Genomic DNA, 20,876 nt, shown 5'->3' with positions numbered 1-20,876 from the left:
AAATTTGGTGAAAAAAGTTACGACCGTTTTAGTGAATTTTGCGGTGCTAAAAATGATGTAGACCTTAGAGGGGTTTATAGGCTTTTCACGTGATGAAAAACTGTAAACTACACCCCTGGGATAGAGAGAGCTCGAGACTATGGCCTGAACCAGGCCTTAATAAAATTTGGGACCAGATCTTGGTGTCTTCCTGAGAAAATTGATAGTCTCCATCTGTTTTTGTAATGTCTGTAACCTAGTCTTACGCAACGTAAGACTAAATTTGTTGGAAGGAATTGTTGTGGCCGAATATTTCAACAATGCTCCACAGGGGAGCAACCTAGAACCGCTGGTTTTTTTCGCTATTAGTCAACCAAAATTACGTCGTTTTCAAAATTTTCAAGGTGATCAATACAAACGCACCATGGTTGTATGAAATTGCAACGTCCAGTAAACGAAAACCTTAACTTCGAACGATTTTTGGTGCTCGAAAAGTCTAAGCACCGTTCATCAACAGACTATAGATTACAGAGGCGCCGAAACACTCAAAGTCCGCTAAATTTTGAACGAAAGCGAAGGTAACCTTTTCTTTATAATGGTACTCTCCGTTTTGTTTCAAAATTTAGCGGATTTTGAGTGTCTAGGCGCCTCTGTAAGCTAGAGTCACTGTTGTAGGTGTTTTGATTGGCCATCTTAACTGTTTGAGGGGGGAGGAGTTAATAAGCAAACTGTTTTTTCGTTGTTATGTCATAACATTTTTCAAGAAAATTGTGTCCAAATTTCAAGTCAAGACGTAGCAAAATAGGCCGGGTTTCTAAAGCTGCACTATGGGCCAGAAACTAAAATTTCGGGACAAAAATATTTGCGGTTAAACGGCATGTCTCAATGTCGTCTTCGGCAACTTTTTGAATAAAAAATTGATGCATATTTTGAAGGGGTCGTTCAATATTTAAGCGTTACTTAAATAACAATTTAGGTAATAACTTTTTGAGTAAACTTTTTTTCACCTTTTTGGTTTTAAAATATTAAAGATAAACCAATTTCAAGTAATTTTTCTGAAGATATCAAACTTCTACCTTTTACCCATTTTCAGCAATAGACCTTTGTTTATAAACAACCCCTCAAATCACATTTCTTCTTGTAACATGTTTATTTCAGCAGATTGCTCGATGTGATGTTCTAGAAAATATTTTGCACATAAAAGAGGAATATTTTTTTCTGAAGACTGTTTTGCTTTATATGCATTAATTAATAAGATGTAAGTGATTTTAGGTTAAAAACCGTCTGACGAAAAATCCGAATATCTTAGCCATCTGCAAGTATCTGCAATTAGTTTGCATACCAATTTGTAGGGAATTATTAAAGCTATCTGCTCAAGTGTGTATTTCAGAGAATACCTGGGAATACCATGGCTGGGAATACCTGGGAATAGTGCGGATTTTTTTCATACATTTTATAACTTAATAAATATGCGTCCTAGCGTCAAACGGTCTTCACAGAAAGTATGTATTTCAACATACTGAATGACTTTGAAGAACATTTGAAAGCAATAAAATAATCGTGTGCAAAGTTATTGAGTGTAATTGATTTTTAAGTGCTCTTTTTTAACACATCATTATATTTCGCAACCGGTAAGAGATAGATAGTTACTTTATTTAGTAAAGTTGCTTATTTTAGTATGTTCTACAACTTGAAGAAAATTTTTTTTTTTAAATTATTTAGGAAAACAAAAGTTTGTATCACCCTAATAGGTGAATTCATGGTCACCCTAATAGTGCAGGAAGATGCACTATATTGTATTATTTTACTTCTCCGAAGACACCACCCTTGAAAAAATACACATTTTTCATCAGACGGTTTTTAACCTACAAACAGTTATATCATATTAATTAATGCAGAAAAAGCATAACAGTCTTCAGCAAAAATATTCCTCTTTTATGTGCAAAATGTTGTCTAGAACATCACATTGAGCTGTCTGTTGAAATAAACAGGTTACAAGAAGAAATGTGATTTGAGGGGTCGTTTATAAACAAAGGTCTATTGCTGAAAATGGGTAAAAGGTAGAAGTTTCATGTCTTCAGGAAAAATACTTAAAATTGGTTTATCTTTAATATTTCCAAACCAAAAAAGGTGAAAAAAAAATTACTCAAAAAGTTATTACTCAAATTGTTGTTAAAGTAACACCTAAATATTGGACGACCCCTTCAAAAGATGCAACATTTTTTCATTCAAAAAGTCCGCCGAAGACCACATTGAGCGGAGATATGCCGTTTAACCGCAAATATATGTGTCCCGAAATATTAATTTCTGGCCCATAGTGAGCTGACCAACTCGGAAGCATTTTTCAAAATTTTGTTATTTTTGGAGTCTATGTAAGCCATCTACTGAACTAATCCTTGTAAAATAATTCCCCAGTTAACCGTCAAACCTCTTTTTAACCAACAAATTGTCAACCTTTTACCACAAATACATTTTTGACACACAAGCGCTATGAAAAATTGAAGGACCAACTGGATTTACAGTTTACTTCGCTCAATTTTTAATTGCAATTTTAAAATGATAATGTGGAATCGTCCAAAACAAATCTTAAAAATAAATAAGTCATGATTAAAAGAAGTTCGCATTTTGCACGTCAGCAAGTAGAGTGGTCCCATAAAACTGCCTTGTGGTACATGGCTCTTGTTTACTAGAAAAAAATCTTTTTTTCCAAAGACAATAATCAGAAATGTGATAGAAAACAGAATCGAATGTCTTTTCCTTTAGTTTTTCCCCAGATTTGAAGCTAAAATTCCAATCAACACAATAACGCAGGGCAGTGTTACATTTCCGATCAACAAGTATATTATAAACGCTTGAAAAAAACGAGATATTACTCTAAATTATTTACTGGAATGTTGCACTTTGTTACATACTATAACATTGAACAAAAAAAATTCCAAAAAGTTCAAATCATCATTGAAAATTTACTCTGTAAGTGTATCCGAAAAATCAAGGAAATTATTTATCGGACAGTCAATCTGAAATATCAAATTACAGCAAAAACGCACCTTTTCTGTATACAAAACAAACCGATCGTACCAGAAAAGTTCAAAAACATCACAATTTTCCACTTCACACGCACCGACAAAAAAGTCAAACTCCAGTCCTTTCCCGTCGTCCCGTCCGCGGCGTCGAGTCACTCAACCTAATCCAAATCCTTACAGGCTTTATCGTCTCCGCCGCAGATTGTCTGCGGCGGTACTATCACTCCCCTTCCACAAGCACCACCCGGGTGGTGCTGCTGCTGTTGCTGCTGTTGACATTGCACACCATTGTGCGGCCCTCCACTGGCCGGCTTGTTCGTCGAGTAGTAATCGTGCGTTCCACCTACGGTATGCCTCCGACGGATGGAACGATTACCGAGCTGGCGCCGGTGGCGCCCTCCGCCACCGGCTGGTGGCTGAGGCTGCTGTTGAGGAGTAAGAATAATCTGCGGCCCTGTCTGCTGCTGCTGCTGACCACAATCAACACCACCGACCGGACACACCAGCGTCGTCTGGCTAACGTCGTGAATCTGCCGCCGGCGGTTGATGTTTTTGTCCGTTTTTTCGTCCTTCGTTAGCGACAGCCGCGAGCGAACGTTGTTCAGCCCATTGTTGACGCTAACGTTAACGTTGTTATTGTTATTGTTCGGATGCAAACCGTGCAGATTGTTGTTGCAGCACTGGTGCACCGGAATGGTCGCACCCGGTCCCGCCGTCGTCGTAACGCCCGGAATAGCGGTGGCAGCGGCCACCGTGTGGCCACAGCAGCACTCCAGATTTTTGTGATTCTTATAGTTCAACGAAAGCGACCGGTTTAGGTTGAACTTCCGCTCGAGATTGTTCGCCTTCCGTTCCAGGTTGGTCAGGATGCGGTTCATCTTCTTCAGGACTTCCGTATCGATCCGGTAGGCGGCGGCCGTCAGCTTTTCGCGCGGGTTGCTCGTCGTCGAGGTGTCCGTATCGTCCGAACTGATGGAAACGTTGTTAACCTTGTCCTCTTCGTCCTCCTCGCCGTACACATCGTCCGGCGAGCCGGCGAGCTGCTGCTGCTGACCAGGCTCGTTAACCAGCGTCACGCAGCTGTCGGTGGCACTGGCGGCCGTTGGGCCGCCGCCACCGCCACCGTCCAGAGATTTCTGCGACAATTCTAACTTAACGGAATCTTCAGGGAAGTTTCCATTGTGATTGTTGTTATTGTTGTTGTTGTTATTATTATTGTTATTGTTCACCAGATTCCCGTTACTGTTGCTAACGTCAGTACATCGGGGAAAGTTACCTTTAACAATAAAATTAAGATTAAAACACACTTCTAACTCGTAACAAAGCGGGAGGAAATACCATTACTATTGCTATGCTGCCGCAGTGGTTTAGCCCGCGGTTGAATTAGCGGCCGTTCCGGGGACTCGTCCGCGTATGGAATGTTTTCACCAAGCGTCAGGGGTCGCGAATGGGAGTGCACCGAGCGGCGCGTTGGCGTCTGCTGCTGCTGGTTGTTCGCGCCAGCAGTAGTGGTTGTACTGCCGGGAGTGGCAGCCGTACTGTAACAGCTGCTGCTGTTATCGCCGTCACTTTCCAGTGCCGTCGTGTCCGCTACGTCCCGATCGGAATCGATCGAGGAGGTACGCAGCGAGCGCAGCTTATTGTCCAGCGTGATCGTGATCGTTTTGAGGGACATTGAACCTAAGTAAAGACACAGAACAAACGACATTAAACCGTCAACCTTCGGTTGTAATCAACTGGAAAAAAACATTCGAAATCAACTCAACGTCAGGCTGTTAGATATTCACAGATTTTGGGGTTGCAAACACAAGTCATCCCAAATTGTCAGAACAAAATGAAAGCCTACACAAAATGGTTTAACCACTTTTCGCGTTTGATTGTATCGTCCAAACAAATCAAACTCTTCTTTAGTCAATTGTTAGTAGGATTAGGAGGGAAAAAAGAAAAGTTGTAAAACTCTAGGAAACGATGCACTCAGCTGGATTATGATAGTTGGAGCAAGTTTTTGTATTTCAGCACCAGCCAACAGCAAAAGGATGAAGCAGAGACGCAGCCACAGCGAAAGCTCACTTCAAAATTGCTGTACCTTTTGTAAATTATCCATCCAAAAGCTGATCAACTCGTCAATGTGTTGTAATGATAATAAGGTCGTTAACGTATTTAAATAAAAAACCGAAAAAAAGGCGAACAAATCTTTCGTCAAATTTTCTTTCCCGAAAAGAAAACTGAGAAACTCTATAATACGCCTATTATTATAGATAGATAGGTACTGATACTGATTAGTTTCGGAGCAAAATACCTCACGAATAATACCACGGGTAATATCTTCGAAATACTGTGAAATAAAAACGGTCACGAAATCATTCTTTGGCCTATATCCCAGAGTGCACAACTGATCATCCATCAGAGAAACTCACCATTATCGGCAAATGCACTATCGTTCGAGTCTTCCTCCGAGGACCGATTTAATACTGACGAGTTATCATCCTGACTCTGGCTGCTGTGGTGCCGGCTGGCACCGCTTCCACTTTCGCTACCGCCACCGGCACTGCCTCCACCTGCTCCGGCTCCGCCGACCGCCGTCGTACCACCACCATGGTGATAGTAATGATGATGGTGGTGATGATGCTGATAGACCTGCTGCTGCTGCTGCTGCTGTGCCTGTTGTTCGTCCGAGGAGTTGTTGTGTCCGGCGATCGCCGACACCGGTGCCGGATCCGATTGGCTACCGTCGTGGTGGTTGGTGGCACCGTTTCGACTGCCGGCTGCGCCGGCGCTGCTCGGATGCAGATACCGATGATGCGGCTGCTGCTGGGAGCTTCGCTCCTTCGATTCCGCTGACTTTATAGATCAAAATTTTACGATCGAATTACTCAGTTTAAATGGCAGATTTTACTTACGGTCGTACTATCTAGTGACAGGGTGTCCGGTGTCGTCGAGGACATGGTACTTTTGCGCTGGGCTGTTCTACGAATCTTTCTATTGGCCGCCTGCACGATCTGAGCCACAAAGTGTGAGCTACTTTCCTTTGATGATTCTTTGAAGGCTGTTCCGATGAATTAGAGAAAAACTAATGTAAAGAAGGGCGAGAGACGGAGGCAAAGAGGACTGCCGGAGATACTTACGTTCAATTTTAGAAACATTATCCAGCAACAGTGACGTTGACGGTACTTCCAAGCCAGAATCAACCGTAGTAGTTGACTGTTTCTCCACCACAATCGGCAATAGATCGTCTTCGAAGAAGTATTGATACTGAAAAAGAATAAGTTGAGGAAAAATCAATTTTTTGTAAGATATATGACACAGAGAAGTTAAAGAAATGACAGCGTTCTCGACAGAGTTTTCAGTTTGCTTCTTTCACAATTCCAAATTTTTATCATACAAGTTTGGGCCGAAGGGCCTCAGAAATTCATAAAATTTCGCATGCGGGTCTAATCACCGCAGTTTTGGATTTGATATTAATGAAAAAATCTTTTAAAAAAATGCAAAGAACTCTATCAAAGACTCAACGAATCTTGAAAAGGTTTTGTGCTGCGTGCCGAAATGTGCAGAGCTAAAGATGGAGGTACTTTGACTGATGACCATGCGGTGATCGAAAGATGGAAACAGCTGAATACCTCCTACAAAGGGTCGGTCTACAACGGACCAAATCTTCACCCTGCGACAAATCCTCCAGAACTGCCGTGATTGGCGAGTCCCCACGCATCATGCACCTATGCAAAAATTTGAATAAAAACGGTTTTCCGAGTAAGCTAACTAGACTTATCATGGCTACGATGAATGGGATCCAGTGCTGTGCGGGAATCTCGGGTGGATTGTTGAACCCATTCGAATCTCGCAGGGGACTTGAAGGTCAAGGAGATGGTCTTTCCTGTCTGCTATTCAACATTGCGCTTGATCCAAAATGCGGGACACGATTTTCAAGTTATCTGCTTTGCAGAACACTTGCGGTGCACAGTGGTCAAATTTTGAAAAAAACGGACATTTTTTTTAATTTAAAAATCTATCTATCTCTTACCGGTTGCGAAATATAATGATGTGCCAAAAAGGAGCACTTAAAAATCAATTATGCTCAATAACTTTGCACACAATTTTTTTATTGCTTTCAAATGTTCTACAAAGTTATTCAGTATGCTAAAATACACATTTTCTCTGAAATCTGTTTTTCACGAAGATGCATATTTAATGAATTATAAAAAATTTTATCAAAAAATAACACATTTTTCAGTTGATTTTTCTGAGATTCCTTTAAAGATCTGCTTATGGAAATATTTTTTTATAGATAAAATATATTACTTTTACCTAATGGTTGTCTGGTTTGTACGAAGCTGTCCGAAATTGAACAAAAAAAAATTTTGAAAACATATTGCAAATTTTTTTTTATTTATTCTATAATTTATCAAATATGCATCCTAGCGACAAACAGTCTTCAGTGAAAATGTGTATTTTAGCATACTGAATAACTTTGTAGAACACTCGAACGCAGTCAAAAAATCGTGTGCAAAGTTATTGAGCAGGATTGATATTAAAGGGGGACCCTCACTGAAAAGTCGAAAAACTTGTTTGTTTTGCATTTTCAGAAACCTTTTATCTTCAGAAATGTTGAGCTCAAAGTATTTTTCGGTACGTGGTCTCGTTGAGAATTTACAGTAAAACTGTGGGATCACTTGAAGGAAAGTGCAGTGCTGTACAATAGTTTAAACACGCTCTCCTCGAAATCATATGTTTTCAGCGACGGTACGTGTATCTCAGTGTCTAGAGGATCGATTTGGCCGAATTTTTTTGACGTGTTAAAATGAATTATCAAAATTGTGACGTAGCCACTTTTCGATATCTCAATTTTTCAATTTTTGCTGCATTTAAAAATAAATCGTTACATTTCGCAACCAGTAAGAGATAGATAGTTACTATGTACAGCAAAGTTGCTTATTTTACTGTGTTTTACAACTTTTGTGGAGACACTGTCCTTTTTTGGACGCATTTAAAAAAACAAAAATTTGTTTCACCCTAATAGGTAGATTTACTGTCACCCTAATAGTGTAAAAAGTTGCGCCATATATTTTTAATACACTTTTCCAAAGACATACCACCTGGAAAATTAAGCATTTTTACGCTAGAGCACATGATCGAATTTTTTTCTATTTGGTTCTAATTTGTAAAGTTTGCTTAAATAATTTCATCAATGTTTTATCAAATAATTTTTGACTGGTAAGGCCGATTCTAATAAAATTTAGCTGATATGTTCACAGCGTTAAGGCCTCTCGTTTGATACTAAGATAATTGAAATCTGCTTAATTATCTGGTTAAAATCGTTATAAATAATTGTAAATTTTATTACACACGTACAAGACTGCTCATAACTTTCAAATTAAATGTCCAATCAAAAAACAAATCAATAGTGATCTATGAGGCTATATTATCTACCAAATGAGACTAATAGCGCATAAATCGGTTTGGCCATCTCTGAGAAACGTTCGACTAATTGACACCTTGAAAAAGCACATTTTTAAGCATAACTTTTGAACCGCTTGATTGTTTTCGATAAAACTCTCCCAAAAAATTTGCAGAAGCAAGAGCCTTCATTTGATACTAAAATTGTTGAAATCGGTTGAGCGGTTCCGAAGAAAATCATGTCACGTAATTTTTTACATTTTTGCTTATAACTTTTAAACAAAATGTCGGACCGCAAAACACTTCAATAGTGATCTACAAAGTGATAACACCTTTCAAATAAGCGTAATAGCAAAGGAATCGGATCAGCCATCTCTGAGAAACAGACGACTAAAGTCAAGTTTCACACACACACACACACACACACACACACACACACACACACACACACACACACACACACACACACACACACACATTGCTCAATTCGTTGTCATAAAATGTAAGTAAGTATTTAAAAAATTTAAGCTCCCCTTTTTCTCCACAAAACTCCAAGGATAATCTTCCGATTTTCTTGGGTTTCACTTATGGTACCATGATTATGGAACTGCGAAGGAAAATTTCTCAGCAATTCAGAAAAAATGTGAGTTGGAATGAGTTTTCCACAAAATTTTCCGATATGATTGAAAATTGCGAAGGAAAATTGAGGAACTAATCCGAGGAAATTTTTAATACATATTTTTCTTATTCGCCAATTTATTATTTTTTAGTAACAAAAAATTCACGTTGGCCTTATTCTTTTGTTCCTCACATTGAGTATAATGCATTTTTCATGATTTATTGCTAACCCTTTTTGGAAATAAAGTAAGCAAACCTCATCAAATTTTGTCTGCGACGGAAAGATGTCACATTCCATTCATTTACACTGAGTGTCAGAAAATGTCGGTAGTAACCAACTCTGCCCACGATCAATACCTAATTGAAAACCGTCACGATTGCCGGCATATTTTTGAACGTCGTTGGCGTAAAACGGGAGGCGAGAACAAAACCGGTTCAAGATTACTACCCTGAGAGACGCCGCATACTGGAAAGGATTCATAAAAGCCGCACATCAGCTTTGGTGGAGAAACTGAAAGCTTTCCGCATTTGCGTCTTCACCAAAGTTTCTTGATTTTGGTTTTGTTATGCCAAAAAATCACATTGAGAGGGTGGGCCAATAACCTTTTTATTTGGAGTCAAAAATAAACGACGCCTGAGAAAAATTCTTTAATAAGTTAATAAAGATATTATTTAAGCAGTTTTTGTCGAAAGAAGAAGGAAACCATTAAACCACACGACTTTATTTTCAATTGTTATATTATTCATATTAATATTTTTGCTAGTTGGTGTCGTTAATCTATTTTTTGTAAGCGAAATAAGGCGCTACATCCTTGGACAATTGCAGCCTGGTTTCTGGTCAAAATATCATTAGTTCATCATCACCGAAGGGCTGGAGTTAACTTTTATTAGCGAAGCTATTCTCAGCGACTCTAAATATGTTATATAGGAAGTCTACGTAATTTTGAGGTTCTACAAAGTTTAAGATGTTGAAACAATACATCTTTTTGCTTAATAAAATGTGGCTCTAACCTTTTGAGTTATCGAGTAATTGCAGTTTTTGTCTCTTTTTTAGACGAATTATTTAAATATTTTCAATTGATTTATCTTTCAATTGACCCACCCCTTTAATGCCATTTTTTGGGTACAGTATCCCCCCGCTAATCCGACACCCAATAATCCGACGACTCGATCCGAAAAAATCCGCATTAGAAAGCATTATACTTAGCTTCTTTCTATCGAATATTGCCTTCACTGGTAAACAACACGACATTTCAAACTACCAGTGACATTAGTTTGATTGCCGGACTATCGAGTCAAATGGGGTGTTACTGTATAACAAAAAATTGCTTCCAAGAAACTTTGGTAAAGACAGTAATGCGGAATACTTTACAGTTTCTCCGCAAAAGCTGATGTCCGCCTCTGTTCGAATCTATCCCACTGTGCGTCGGAGACATTCTTGAACACTTCAGAACGGCAAGCTCCAGTCTTAATGCAAACCGATCGGATTGTCAGGTAGAATCCAATCCAGAAAACCAAGGCTTCATAAACTTTGAGTTTCTCTAGTTTATTTCCCAGAGTTCCGCGGTCCACTCGATCAAACGCTGCCTTGAGATCAGCGTAGGTAGTATCGATTTGTCCGCCATTGTCTTTTGTTGCGAACGTAGAGTGACATGAATTCGATCAAATTTGTAGCAACCATGCTGGATAGAATTCAAGCTATGCGGTTAAGGTGCAATTGTTACAGCAAAAGCTCATTAAAAAAGTTCTTGATATCGTGGAAAATTTTAAAAAGGTTTTTTGCATCTTCTCCCATTCACTACGGCTACATGAAAGAGCTCTCGCCAAGGAACCTTTTAATTTCTTTTCATTTTCTAAATCAATTCGAATTGAATGATTATAAATGAATTCTTGACAGTTAGTTAAAAATTAGCTGATCATCAGCTAATATGAAAATATTTAAATGTGTGAAAATAAACAGAAATTTCAATAAACCACACAATTATGCATTCATTTCAGCCACAATAAACAGCATAACAGCTAAACTATTCTTTGTAACAAAAAAAATGGTTCAAATTCAATTGAAAATGTGTTTTAACGTGACACTACTTGTTGTCTCGCTCATCCCGCATATTGAAGAATAGTGAGACAAAATGGTACCCTTGCATTTATGGTTCTAGTTAATTTAGATCAAAACCAAAACGAGTGAAACTTTTTTTTCAGACAACTAGAAGGGTATATCTTTCAAGCTCGATGGTTCCAAAAATTAGAAAATTTCGTTCCTTTTTAAACCACCCAGTTAGCTTCGAGGTACGATGCTGGTCTAACAAACCAGTCGTCGTATGTTCGAATCTCGGCTAGGCGGTGCTTGCTAGATAGAGTCAGTAGGATCGTTGCACTGGCCTCGTAATTTTCCTGTACTCTAATAGCGGGCTGCGAAGTCTGTCGATAAAGAAGGGTAATGTCTAAAGACGGTATAATCTCATGGCTTTGCTTTATTCTTTTTACACTTCTTTTCGCCGTGAGAGATGATTATCTCAGTCGTATTTTCGTCGTCTTTTCACGATCTTTTTGTTATTTATTGAATGTATTTTCGTCGACTGTTCGCTTTTTTTTGAGGGGCTTTTTGCTATTTCTGTCGTCTTTTTTTGTTGTTGATTTGGCATCATATCAACGTCATTTTGTAGTCTTCTCTTTGTTGTTTAAGTATCTTTTCATCGTTTAGGTCGTCGTTTCGCCATTTCTTGATGTTATCATTTTGTCATTTTTATGCAATTTTGTTGTAGTCTTGTTTGTTGTCAAGATAACAAAAATATTGCCCTTTTTCTGTTTTTTTTTCATTCGTTTGTCGTCTTTCTGTTGTATATTTATCTTTTTGACGCTTTTTAAGCGTCTTTTCGTCAACTTTTCATCGTGTTTTCGCTATCTTTTCATCACTTTCTCGTCATCTTTTCATCGCATTTTCGTCGTCTTTTTGCTGTCACTTCGTTGTATTTTTTCATCTTTTCATTGCCCTTTTCCTTTTATTTTTTGAAGACTTAAATGTACAACAGTTTTTGAAAATTGCATAATAAGAGTAATGCCAATTAATACGAATAGAACGAGGATTCCAGCGAATTGATTATAAATTGATTATACCTTATCCGCTCGACAGTAGTAGTGGATTTCAAAGTGCTATCGCACTACAGAAATCATATTTGGAGCGGTCAAAATGTGCAAAGCAATAGAAACGAAAATATTTCGCCTCTTTCCTGTACATCATCTAGAAAAATTACCAGCGATATTAATGATTTTGTATTTTTTTTCTGGTTGGTTAAAGGTTTATTCATTACAGGCAGAGTAGATATTCTCGTATTATAATTGAGAGCCCCCAATGTGGGGGAATTGTCGTTTCAACAAGCCGGCGCAACATGCCACGAATATTAGTCGCGTAATGGTGCCGTTAATTGGCCTCCAAAAAATCATGCTATTTAGCACCATTAACACTCACTTTTTATGGGGCTATTTGAAAAGTCTCTATTCATGGTAATTACCATCATTTACCTGTGTTTTATTTCAGCTTGAAATTCTTTTTTTTATAAAAATCTTTGGTAATATCTTTGGTTGAATTTAAATCATGTTACAGTGAAGCGTCTAAGCAGCGTCAGTCAAGAACTCTTCAAATTAACCGCTTAAGTTTGTTAAAATTTATTTAAAGTTTAGAACAAAAATGTTCAGAGCAAATAGACCAACCTCGTGTTTTTAGTCTTGACCTTGAAATGCCTACTGCATTCCAGTCAGTTTTTACAGTAGTTTCAGTTCAATATGTGAAACCCAAACCACTAAAAGTGAGTTTTGTTTTTGTTTATTTCTACTATTTTTCCATCTTACTTGGTACTCAGTTTCAGTTCTATTCATGTTACAATATTTATTTCGGTTTCTACTGTAACGTATTTGATAGTTTGAAAAAACTTTTTAAAAAGGTGACGAAAGTTTCAGTTTAAGCCATTTAAACAAGTTTCACTTAGTTTCATTGTAGTTTCATATTAGTTGCTAACCAGTTTCAGTTATGTTACAAAAGCTTAGAAAGTTATTTGGCGCTAAATTTCAGTTCCGTGGCAACCTCAATCACTGACTGTACTGATTTGGTGTTAACTACCATTTCCGGAGAGTTTGTCCCTGGAGAGCTTGGGCGCGATTTCAAAGCAATCACCGTTCTGCAATAGTTTTAGATCTCACTTTCACATACATTTCAGCTTCAATTTGAGTTCTTTTCATTTTACTTTAAACCTGCACTTAGAAGTCTAAGCCTCGTCTAGTGTAATTTTTTTAACAAATTTCCACAGAATAGTTTCCCCAAAAACAAAAACAATACTCACATGCGTAATCAGCACCTCGACGATCTGGCACTGGTGCTTCATGTCCTTGACGGCCGTCTCGAGCGATTCGTTGGCCGACCGAACGACCGACGGTCCGAACACGATGGCCAAATTGCGGGGATCCATCAGATTAACGAGCGCGTTCGTACTGACGGCATGCAGATGCCGCATCAGATGCTTCAGCGTTTCGTAGTTGTACGTGGGAATGCGCTTCAGCAGCTGTTTCAGTTCGACCAACCGAGCCTGACCACCGAGCTTGTCGGCACAGATGAAACTGTGATACAGTTCATTCGGTAGCAACGGTTCCGGTAGGTTACGAATGAAGGATTTTAGCAGCGATGAGACGACGTTGACGTCCTCCCACTTGGGGTCCTTTAGGGTGACTTCGTCCATTCCTCGGTTCACCTGTTCGGTTAGTTGGGAAATGGCTGCTGTGTTGCCTGGTATCCGGTAGATTCCGGTTACGCCGAGACCTCTGGTCTCGACGATTCCGGTGCATTTTGCTAGCAGCAGTGGGACGTAAGCGTTTTCGTCCGATGGTGGGCACAGGGGAAGGGGTACGTTGATGGAGGCTCCATCTGGGAGCAGGAGTTCTGGGTGCTGCGCACCCGGCGAACCCGGTTGGCCTTGCATTTTGCGGAACTGCCGGGCGACGATTCCCTTCCAGGTTTTCGACTTTGGCGAGCCGGTTTCTTTGTCCGAGCTTTCCTTACCGCTGTGGTGGGAATGGTTGTTGCTGGCGCTGGCGTTGGCGGTGGCTATCGTTGCCGGCGCTAGCGCCGCAACCGAATTTTGCTGCGGTGTTTTGCGGCTTTTGTTGACCGGTGATTGACCGGAAGGAGATCGAGATCCGAGGGCATACTTGCGGTGGGATTTGGCCGGCAGTACCGGCGAGAATTCGTCACTGTTGGCCGTCGATTGCACACTGGTTTGCGCCGCCACCCGCTGCGGTTCCGCCTGCTGACCGCCGAGACTGCTGTTGACGTAATCCTGTGAAGACAGAACAAGATAGATAATGCGCCGTTAGAGGGGAAAATTTTAGAGGGGAAAACACAAACAATCGTTCGGCGCACGCTGCGGGTCACGATTCGACCGATCTCGCGCTGGATGTTTTCCTGCTCGTGGCTGATGCGGATCAGGCTGTAAGTGCCGTCAGCCTGCGGCTGATAGTAGACCACTATTATGGGAGCCGTCAGAATTAAATCCATTAAACGGAGTGTCACAAGAAGTAAAGGTTTGTTACGCAGCACCGTCCGGCACCAACTGATGGCTTGCGTGGAATATGTAGACCACGCAAGAATAAAATTAATTTTTTGGAGTAAATTTTGAAAGTTTAAAAAGAAATTACTCCAACAGTGGAGACCATTTACAGGGCGCCTCCATCAGATATTAAAACAACTTTTTTTTCGTGTCAAATCAACAAACAATTACACAAAATTTTATATTTTAAAAAGGCGTCCACGGATGTTCATTGACGTCGTATCGAAGACAGATAAGAAGGTGGATCGTTATCAGTAAACAGCCATCCGCTAACTTGAATTGTTTTTCTTATTTTTAGCGCTAGATTGGTCGGTTCCTGCCCTGCCTGTTGTTATCGGTTCTCTGATACGCGGACGCAGGTATCACGAGCCCACACGAGCGCTGTTTTGTTTTCGAAACTTCCAAGCGCGCGGCATACTTACGCTACTATTCAAGTACTGACTGCTCCGGCAGACGGTCCTCAGCGAGTCCATCCAGAGGCGCATGTCATTGTGGGAGTCGGCCTGCAGCAGCAGCTCCCGCTCGTAGCCTTTGTATAGGGAGGTGGCTCCCGAGGAGGCTGCCGACGACGGTCCGGTGTGGGCCAACCCGACCGACTGCGTGTGATGCAGCGCCAGATGCTGATGGGATTGGGCACTCATCGGCTGCTGCTGGTGGTAGGACGCCTGGTGGTGGTAGGGCGACACCGTCGTCAGCTTGAACACGTTCTTCCGCTTGGTGTAGTTCCCTTCGGCCACGTGAAAGTTGGTGAGATCGATTATTCCCGACGGTTCGGGGCTCTGCTGGGAAAGAAAGGCAAGGAAAAATATTATTAGGTTGAACAATCGATCAGTTGGTTGGTTAGGTAATAACCCAAGATCCGGTGGAGTTCCAGCGCCGGAGACGGAACTTTTTGAATCCGTGCGAAACCTTGACCCAGTTGAACAGGCGGCCGCTCTGGGCGTGCCGAACGGCTGCATATTCCGGATCGTTATAGTAGGAGAGCTTTCGCTCCAGGCTTTGGTGGTGGTTCATTTTTGCTTCTGCTTCTTGAAGATCACACTTTATTTTTGGTTGGTAACTACTAAAGCTCGTTGGTATTAATGTTTCACTTAGTGCAAATCACTTTCCCTCTGCCGGAAAGTTGTACCAACTGACGGGGGTAACTAAACTAGTAGAAGTTTTCATTTCGGTTATCACATTGTTCCTATTTTTTTGAAGAAAAATGTTTTCTTTACTGAAAATGCTTAAAATCACTGGCGTGCCCAGGCAGACAAACAGTGGGGCATGTGCCACACCTTCTCTTTAAAATTTAACAAAAAAATAATAACTTCTGTAACACAGAAGTTCGCAGTTTATAATTTAATCGTCCACTATTCTTGCTAAAAGAATTTAATGGCTTAAAAATAGTTACAGTTCAGTTGAAAATTAAATTTCAAGTTTAGTTTTGAACCTAATTTAAACTTATTTTCAAGTCCAAATTCAATTCTAATTTCATGCACAATTTCAACACTTCTTTCAAGTCCAGTTTTATGTCTAGTTTTAAGTTCAATTCATGTCCAATTTCATTTTTAATTTTAAGTTCAAGTTTAATTTAAACGACGGTGGGAAATTCCTTAGAATTATAGACTACATTTTCGATCTGATTTTGGATCACATTTAGGAACAGAGTTTGGATCATATTCAGGACTTGGACCAGATTTTGGACCTGGACCAAACTGCGAATTTGGGCCACATTCCGCAGTTGGGCCGGATTTTGGGTCGCATTTTAATTAGATTTTGGTCCTGATTTTGGACCATATTTTCTATCAGGTTGCGGATCAGAAACTTGGACCTGAACCAGGTTCTGAACCTAAACGAGATACTAGACCTGGACCCAATTTTGGTGCACTTTTTCAGACTTTGGGCCATATTTTGGTTCAGATTTTGAGCAAGATTTTGGACCACATTTCCCATCAGACTTCAGACCAAGTGTGTGTTTAGATTCTGCACCTAGACTGGGGACTGGGCCACATTTAAATCACATTTTGTACCACATTTTTTATCAGATTTTAGAACAAATTGTGGACCAAAATTTAGAGTAGATTTTGGACCAGATTCTTAAGCTGGTCCACATATTTGATCAGATTTTGGTTCCGATCTTGGACTAAATTCTGGACCGGGACCAGATTTTTAATGACATTTTTAATCATTTCAGACCAGATTTTGGACCACATTCAGGACCTGTACCAGATTTTGGGCCACTTGGGAATCATTTTCGGACCTGATTATGAGCCACAGTTTTGATCAGATTTTGTACGAGATTCTGGAGGTGGACCAGATTTTGGACCACATTTTTTATCACACTTGAGACCAGATTTTTTCAGATTCTGGACATTTAGACCAAATTCTTGGCCATATTTTATCAAATTTTGGTCCTGATTTTGGACCACATTTATGATCAGATTTAAGACCAAAGTTGTAGACTAGATTTTGGACGAAATTCTGGCCGTGGACCAGATTCTGGACCTAGACCATACTCAGGACTCGGACCAGATTTTGGACCTGGACCAAATTGTGGATTTGGACCACATTCCGGACTTGGACCGGATTTTGGGTCACATTTTAATTAGATTTTGGTCCTGATTTTGGACCATATTTTATATCAGATTGCGGAACAGAATTTGTATCAGAAACTTGCACCTGAACCAGGTTCTGAGCCTAAACAAGATACTGGGCCAGGGCCTGATTTTGGATCAGAGTTAGGACCAAATACTAGACCTGGACCCAATTTTGGTGCACTTTTTCACATATTTTGGATCAGACTTTAAACAAGATTTTGGACCACATTTTACATCAGACTTCGGACCAAGTGTGTGATCAGATTCTGTGCCTAGACCGGGCCACATTTTAATCACATTTTGATCAGATTTTTGACCAAATTGTGGACCAAAATTTAGAGCAGATTTTTTACCAGATTCTGAAGCTGGTCCACATATTTGAACAGATTTTGGTTCAGATCTTGGACTAAATTCTGGATCAGATTTTGGACCACATTCAGGACCTAGACCAGATTTTGGGCCACATGGCAATCATTTTCGGACCTGATTATGAGCCACAGTTTTGATCAGATTTTGTATGAGACTCTGGAGGTGGACCAGATTTTGGACCACATTTTTTATCACACTTGAGACCAGATTTTTTCAGATTCTGAACATTTAGACCACATTCTTGGCCACATTTTAGTCAACTGTTGGTCCTGATTTTGGACCACATTTATGATCAGATTTAAGAGCAAAGTTGTAGACTAGATTTTGGACGAAATTCTGACCGTGGACCAAATTCTGGACCTAGACCATATTCAGGACTCGAACCAGATTTTGGATCTGGGCCAAACTGTGGATTTGGGCCACATTCCGAACTTGGGCCGGATTTTGGGTCACATTTTAATTAGATTTTGGTCCTGATTTTGGACCATATTTTATATCAGATTGCAGACCAGAATTTGGATCAGAAATTTGAACCTGAACCAGGTTCTGAACCTAAACGAGATGCTGGACCTGGGCCTGATTTTGGATCAGAGTTAGGACCAGATACTAGACCTGGAGCCAATTTTGGTGCAGTTTTTCACAGACTAGAAGGCCATACTTTGGGTTAGATTTTGAATAATATTTTGGACCACATTTTACATCAGACTTCAGACCAGGTGTTTGATCAGATTCTGGATCTAGACTTGACCACATTTTAATCAGATTTTGGGCCACATTTTTGATCAGATTTTAGACCGAATTGTGAACCGAAATTTAGAGCAGATATTTGACCACATTCTGAAGCTGGACCACATATTTGATCAGATTTTGGTTCAGATCTTCGACTAAACTCTGGACCTGGACCAGATTTTTAATGACATTTTTAATCAGATTTCGGACCAGATTTTTGGTCAGATTCAGGACACATTCACATTCAGGACCTATAGCAGATTTTAGGCCACATGGGAATCATTTTGATCCTGATTATGAGCCACAGTTTTGATCAGATTTTGTGCGAGGCTCTGGACCTGGACCAGATTTTTTATCAGATTCTGGACATGGACCAAATTCTTAGCCACATTTCAATCAAACTTTGGTCCTGATTTTGGACCACATTTAAGATTTAAGACAAAATTGTGGACCAGATTTTGGGTTAGATATTAAAGCTGGATCAGAGTTTGGACCACATTTTTGAACAGATTTTGGACGATGTTTTGGGGATTGGACACTTTTTTCAGACTTGGGCGAGATTTTGAGTCGGGCCTTGGACGAGATTTTGAACCACATTTTTACTCAGATTTAGGACCCGATTTTTGATCAGGTTTTAAACTAGATTCTGGATCTGGACAAGATTGTGGACCATATTTTTATCAGACTTTCGACCAGACTCTTAGGGGAGGCCCCTGTAGCCGAAAGGTTACCGAGTCTACTTTGACAAGCGAATGGTCATAGGTTCGAATCTTAGTAGAATCAGGCCATTCAATGTCAAAGTGACTTTAGCATAAGTTTATTCTCAGGCCCCTCACCACCCTTTCTTCATGCTGAATTCTATGTTATCCCGATGTGGCCTATTGACAATGCAAAAATGAGACCCTGATAGCTAAATGCACTGGTTATCTGTGCCAGGGATGACTATAATTGGGGCCAGCGCTGTCATGTGGAACGAGATGGGTAAAGTAGAGAAAGCATTGAAGGAAGGGTACCCAATTACACAAAAGCACGCATAAAATTCAATAAGCACATCGCTCACTTCTGGGTTACAATTCGATCAGATTTTGGTTCTAATTTTGGATCACAGTTTTGATCAGATTTTAAATCAGATTGCGGACCAGAATTTGGATAAGATTTTGGATCTGTATCAGGTTCTGAATCTAGACGAGATTACATTCTGGACCTGGATCGGATTTTGAACCGCATTTTCAACCAGACTTTGAACCAGATCTTAGACCATATTCTGAACCATATTTTTGGTCAGATTTTTGACTACATTTTAGATCAAATTCTGGATCTGGGCCACATTTTGTTCCAGATTCTGGATCTGGACCAGATTTTGGACCACATTTTTTCAGACCAGGTTTTTGATTAGAATCTGGACCACATTTTTGGTCAGATTTTAGACCACACTATGGACCTAGACAACATCCAGGACTTGGAGGGGACCTTGGGTCACATTTGAATCAGATTTTGGACCTAATCATGGACAAGATTTTGAACCAAATTCTGGATCTGGGCCAGATTTTTGACCAGATTTTTGATTAGATTTTTACCAGATCTAGACCAAATTTTACACCAGCTTCAAGGCATATTCCAAATCTGGACTAGATTCTGAATCTGGGCCAAATTCCCAGACCTGGACGAGACTTTGGGTATGATTTTCGACAAGGTTTTAGCCCGATTTTTAACACGGGTTAGATTCTGGACTGGATGAAAATCTTGACAGGAGTAGATTTGAATCTGTACTGAACCCAGGATTTGACTGAACTATAACGCACCAAGAATTTTGTTGTATTCCGAACGAGACTCTAGACTAGATCGGAATTCTAAACTGAGCTAAGGCTTCTGGACTCGGGATGCTGGGTTTGGATTGGAAATCAGATTAGAATTTGAACTAATTTTCTGGACTGAACCAGAATGTGGACTTGATGGCAATCTTGACTAAATATGATTTTTTGTTACATTTTTCACCAGATTTCGGGTCAGATTTTGGAAGAAATTCTGGTCGTGGAACAGATTCTGGACCGAGACCAGACTTTGGAGCAGATTATAGACCAGATTTTGGGGCTGGACCAGATTTTTTGTCAAACTTGGACTAGATTCTAGACCTGAACCAGATTTTGGATCACATTTTTACTCTGATTTAGGACCAGGTTTTTGACATTAGATTTCAGACCAGATTCTGAGCCACATTTGAATTATTTTTGCTTCTAAAGCCACATTCTTGATCAGATTTTGTTCCATATTCAGAGTCTGGGCCAGATTTTGGACTTGAATCAGGTTCTGTATTTGGGAATGGAGGAATGTCTGATGCGAACCAAAAATATATCGGGTGGTGCGATGCCCAGTGAGATTCGCACCCTCGGTCTTTCGATTGGCACTCATCTGTTTTACTGACTAAACTACCGGCACCCGTTGTATCAGGTTGTGTAATACCTAATTTTACTACAATTTTCTCGATTCTATAATCCCGAAGGTTCTGTAACTAGATGAGATGCAGGAGCTGGACCAGATATTGGGTCAGATTTTGAACGATATTGTGGTTCTGGATCGCATTCTGAACCGTA

The 20,876-nt window shown here is 40.1% G+C and overlaps 1 protein-coding gene across 4 annotated transcripts in view; it reads right to left on the bottom strand.

Moving 5' to 3' along the window:
* Nucleotides 1-588: 588 nt before the first annotated feature.
* The window catches only part of LOC128744133 (rho GTPase-activating protein 21), a 400,890-nt gene continuing 380,602 nt past the window's right edge, over nt 589-20,876 (bottom strand). For 3 of the 4 annotated variants that reach the window (XM_053841350.1, XM_053842130.1, XM_053842213.1), the window contains 7 exons: nt 15,031-15,390; nt 13,349-14,338; nt 6,128-6,254; nt 5,903-6,048; nt 5,420-5,843; nt 4,341-4,682; nt 589-4,278 (listed from right to left, as the gene is read on the bottom strand). In XM_053841350.1, the coding sequence (XP_053697325.1) occupies nt 3,164-4,278; nt 4,341-4,682; nt 5,420-5,843; nt 5,903-6,048; nt 6,128-6,254; nt 13,349-14,338; nt 15,031-15,390 (3,504 nt within the window). In that variant the 3' untranslated portion in view covers nt 589-3,163. The remainder of the gene's footprint in view (nt 4,279-4,340; nt 4,683-5,419; nt 5,844-5,902; nt 6,049-6,127; nt 6,255-13,348; nt 14,339-15,030; nt 15,391-20,876) is intronic. The other variant, XM_053842035.1, reaches the window with a different exon arrangement.

Source organism: Sabethes cyaneus, chromosome 1, assembly GCF_943734655.1.
Source record: "Sabethes cyaneus chromosome 1, idSabCyanKW18_F2, whole genome shotgun sequence".
NCBI lineage: Eukaryota > Metazoa > Arthropoda > Insecta > Diptera > Culicidae > Sabethes > Sabethes cyaneus.
Note: the sequence above shows the minus strand (reverse complement) of the source record. Positions and strands in the feature narration are given on the sequence as shown.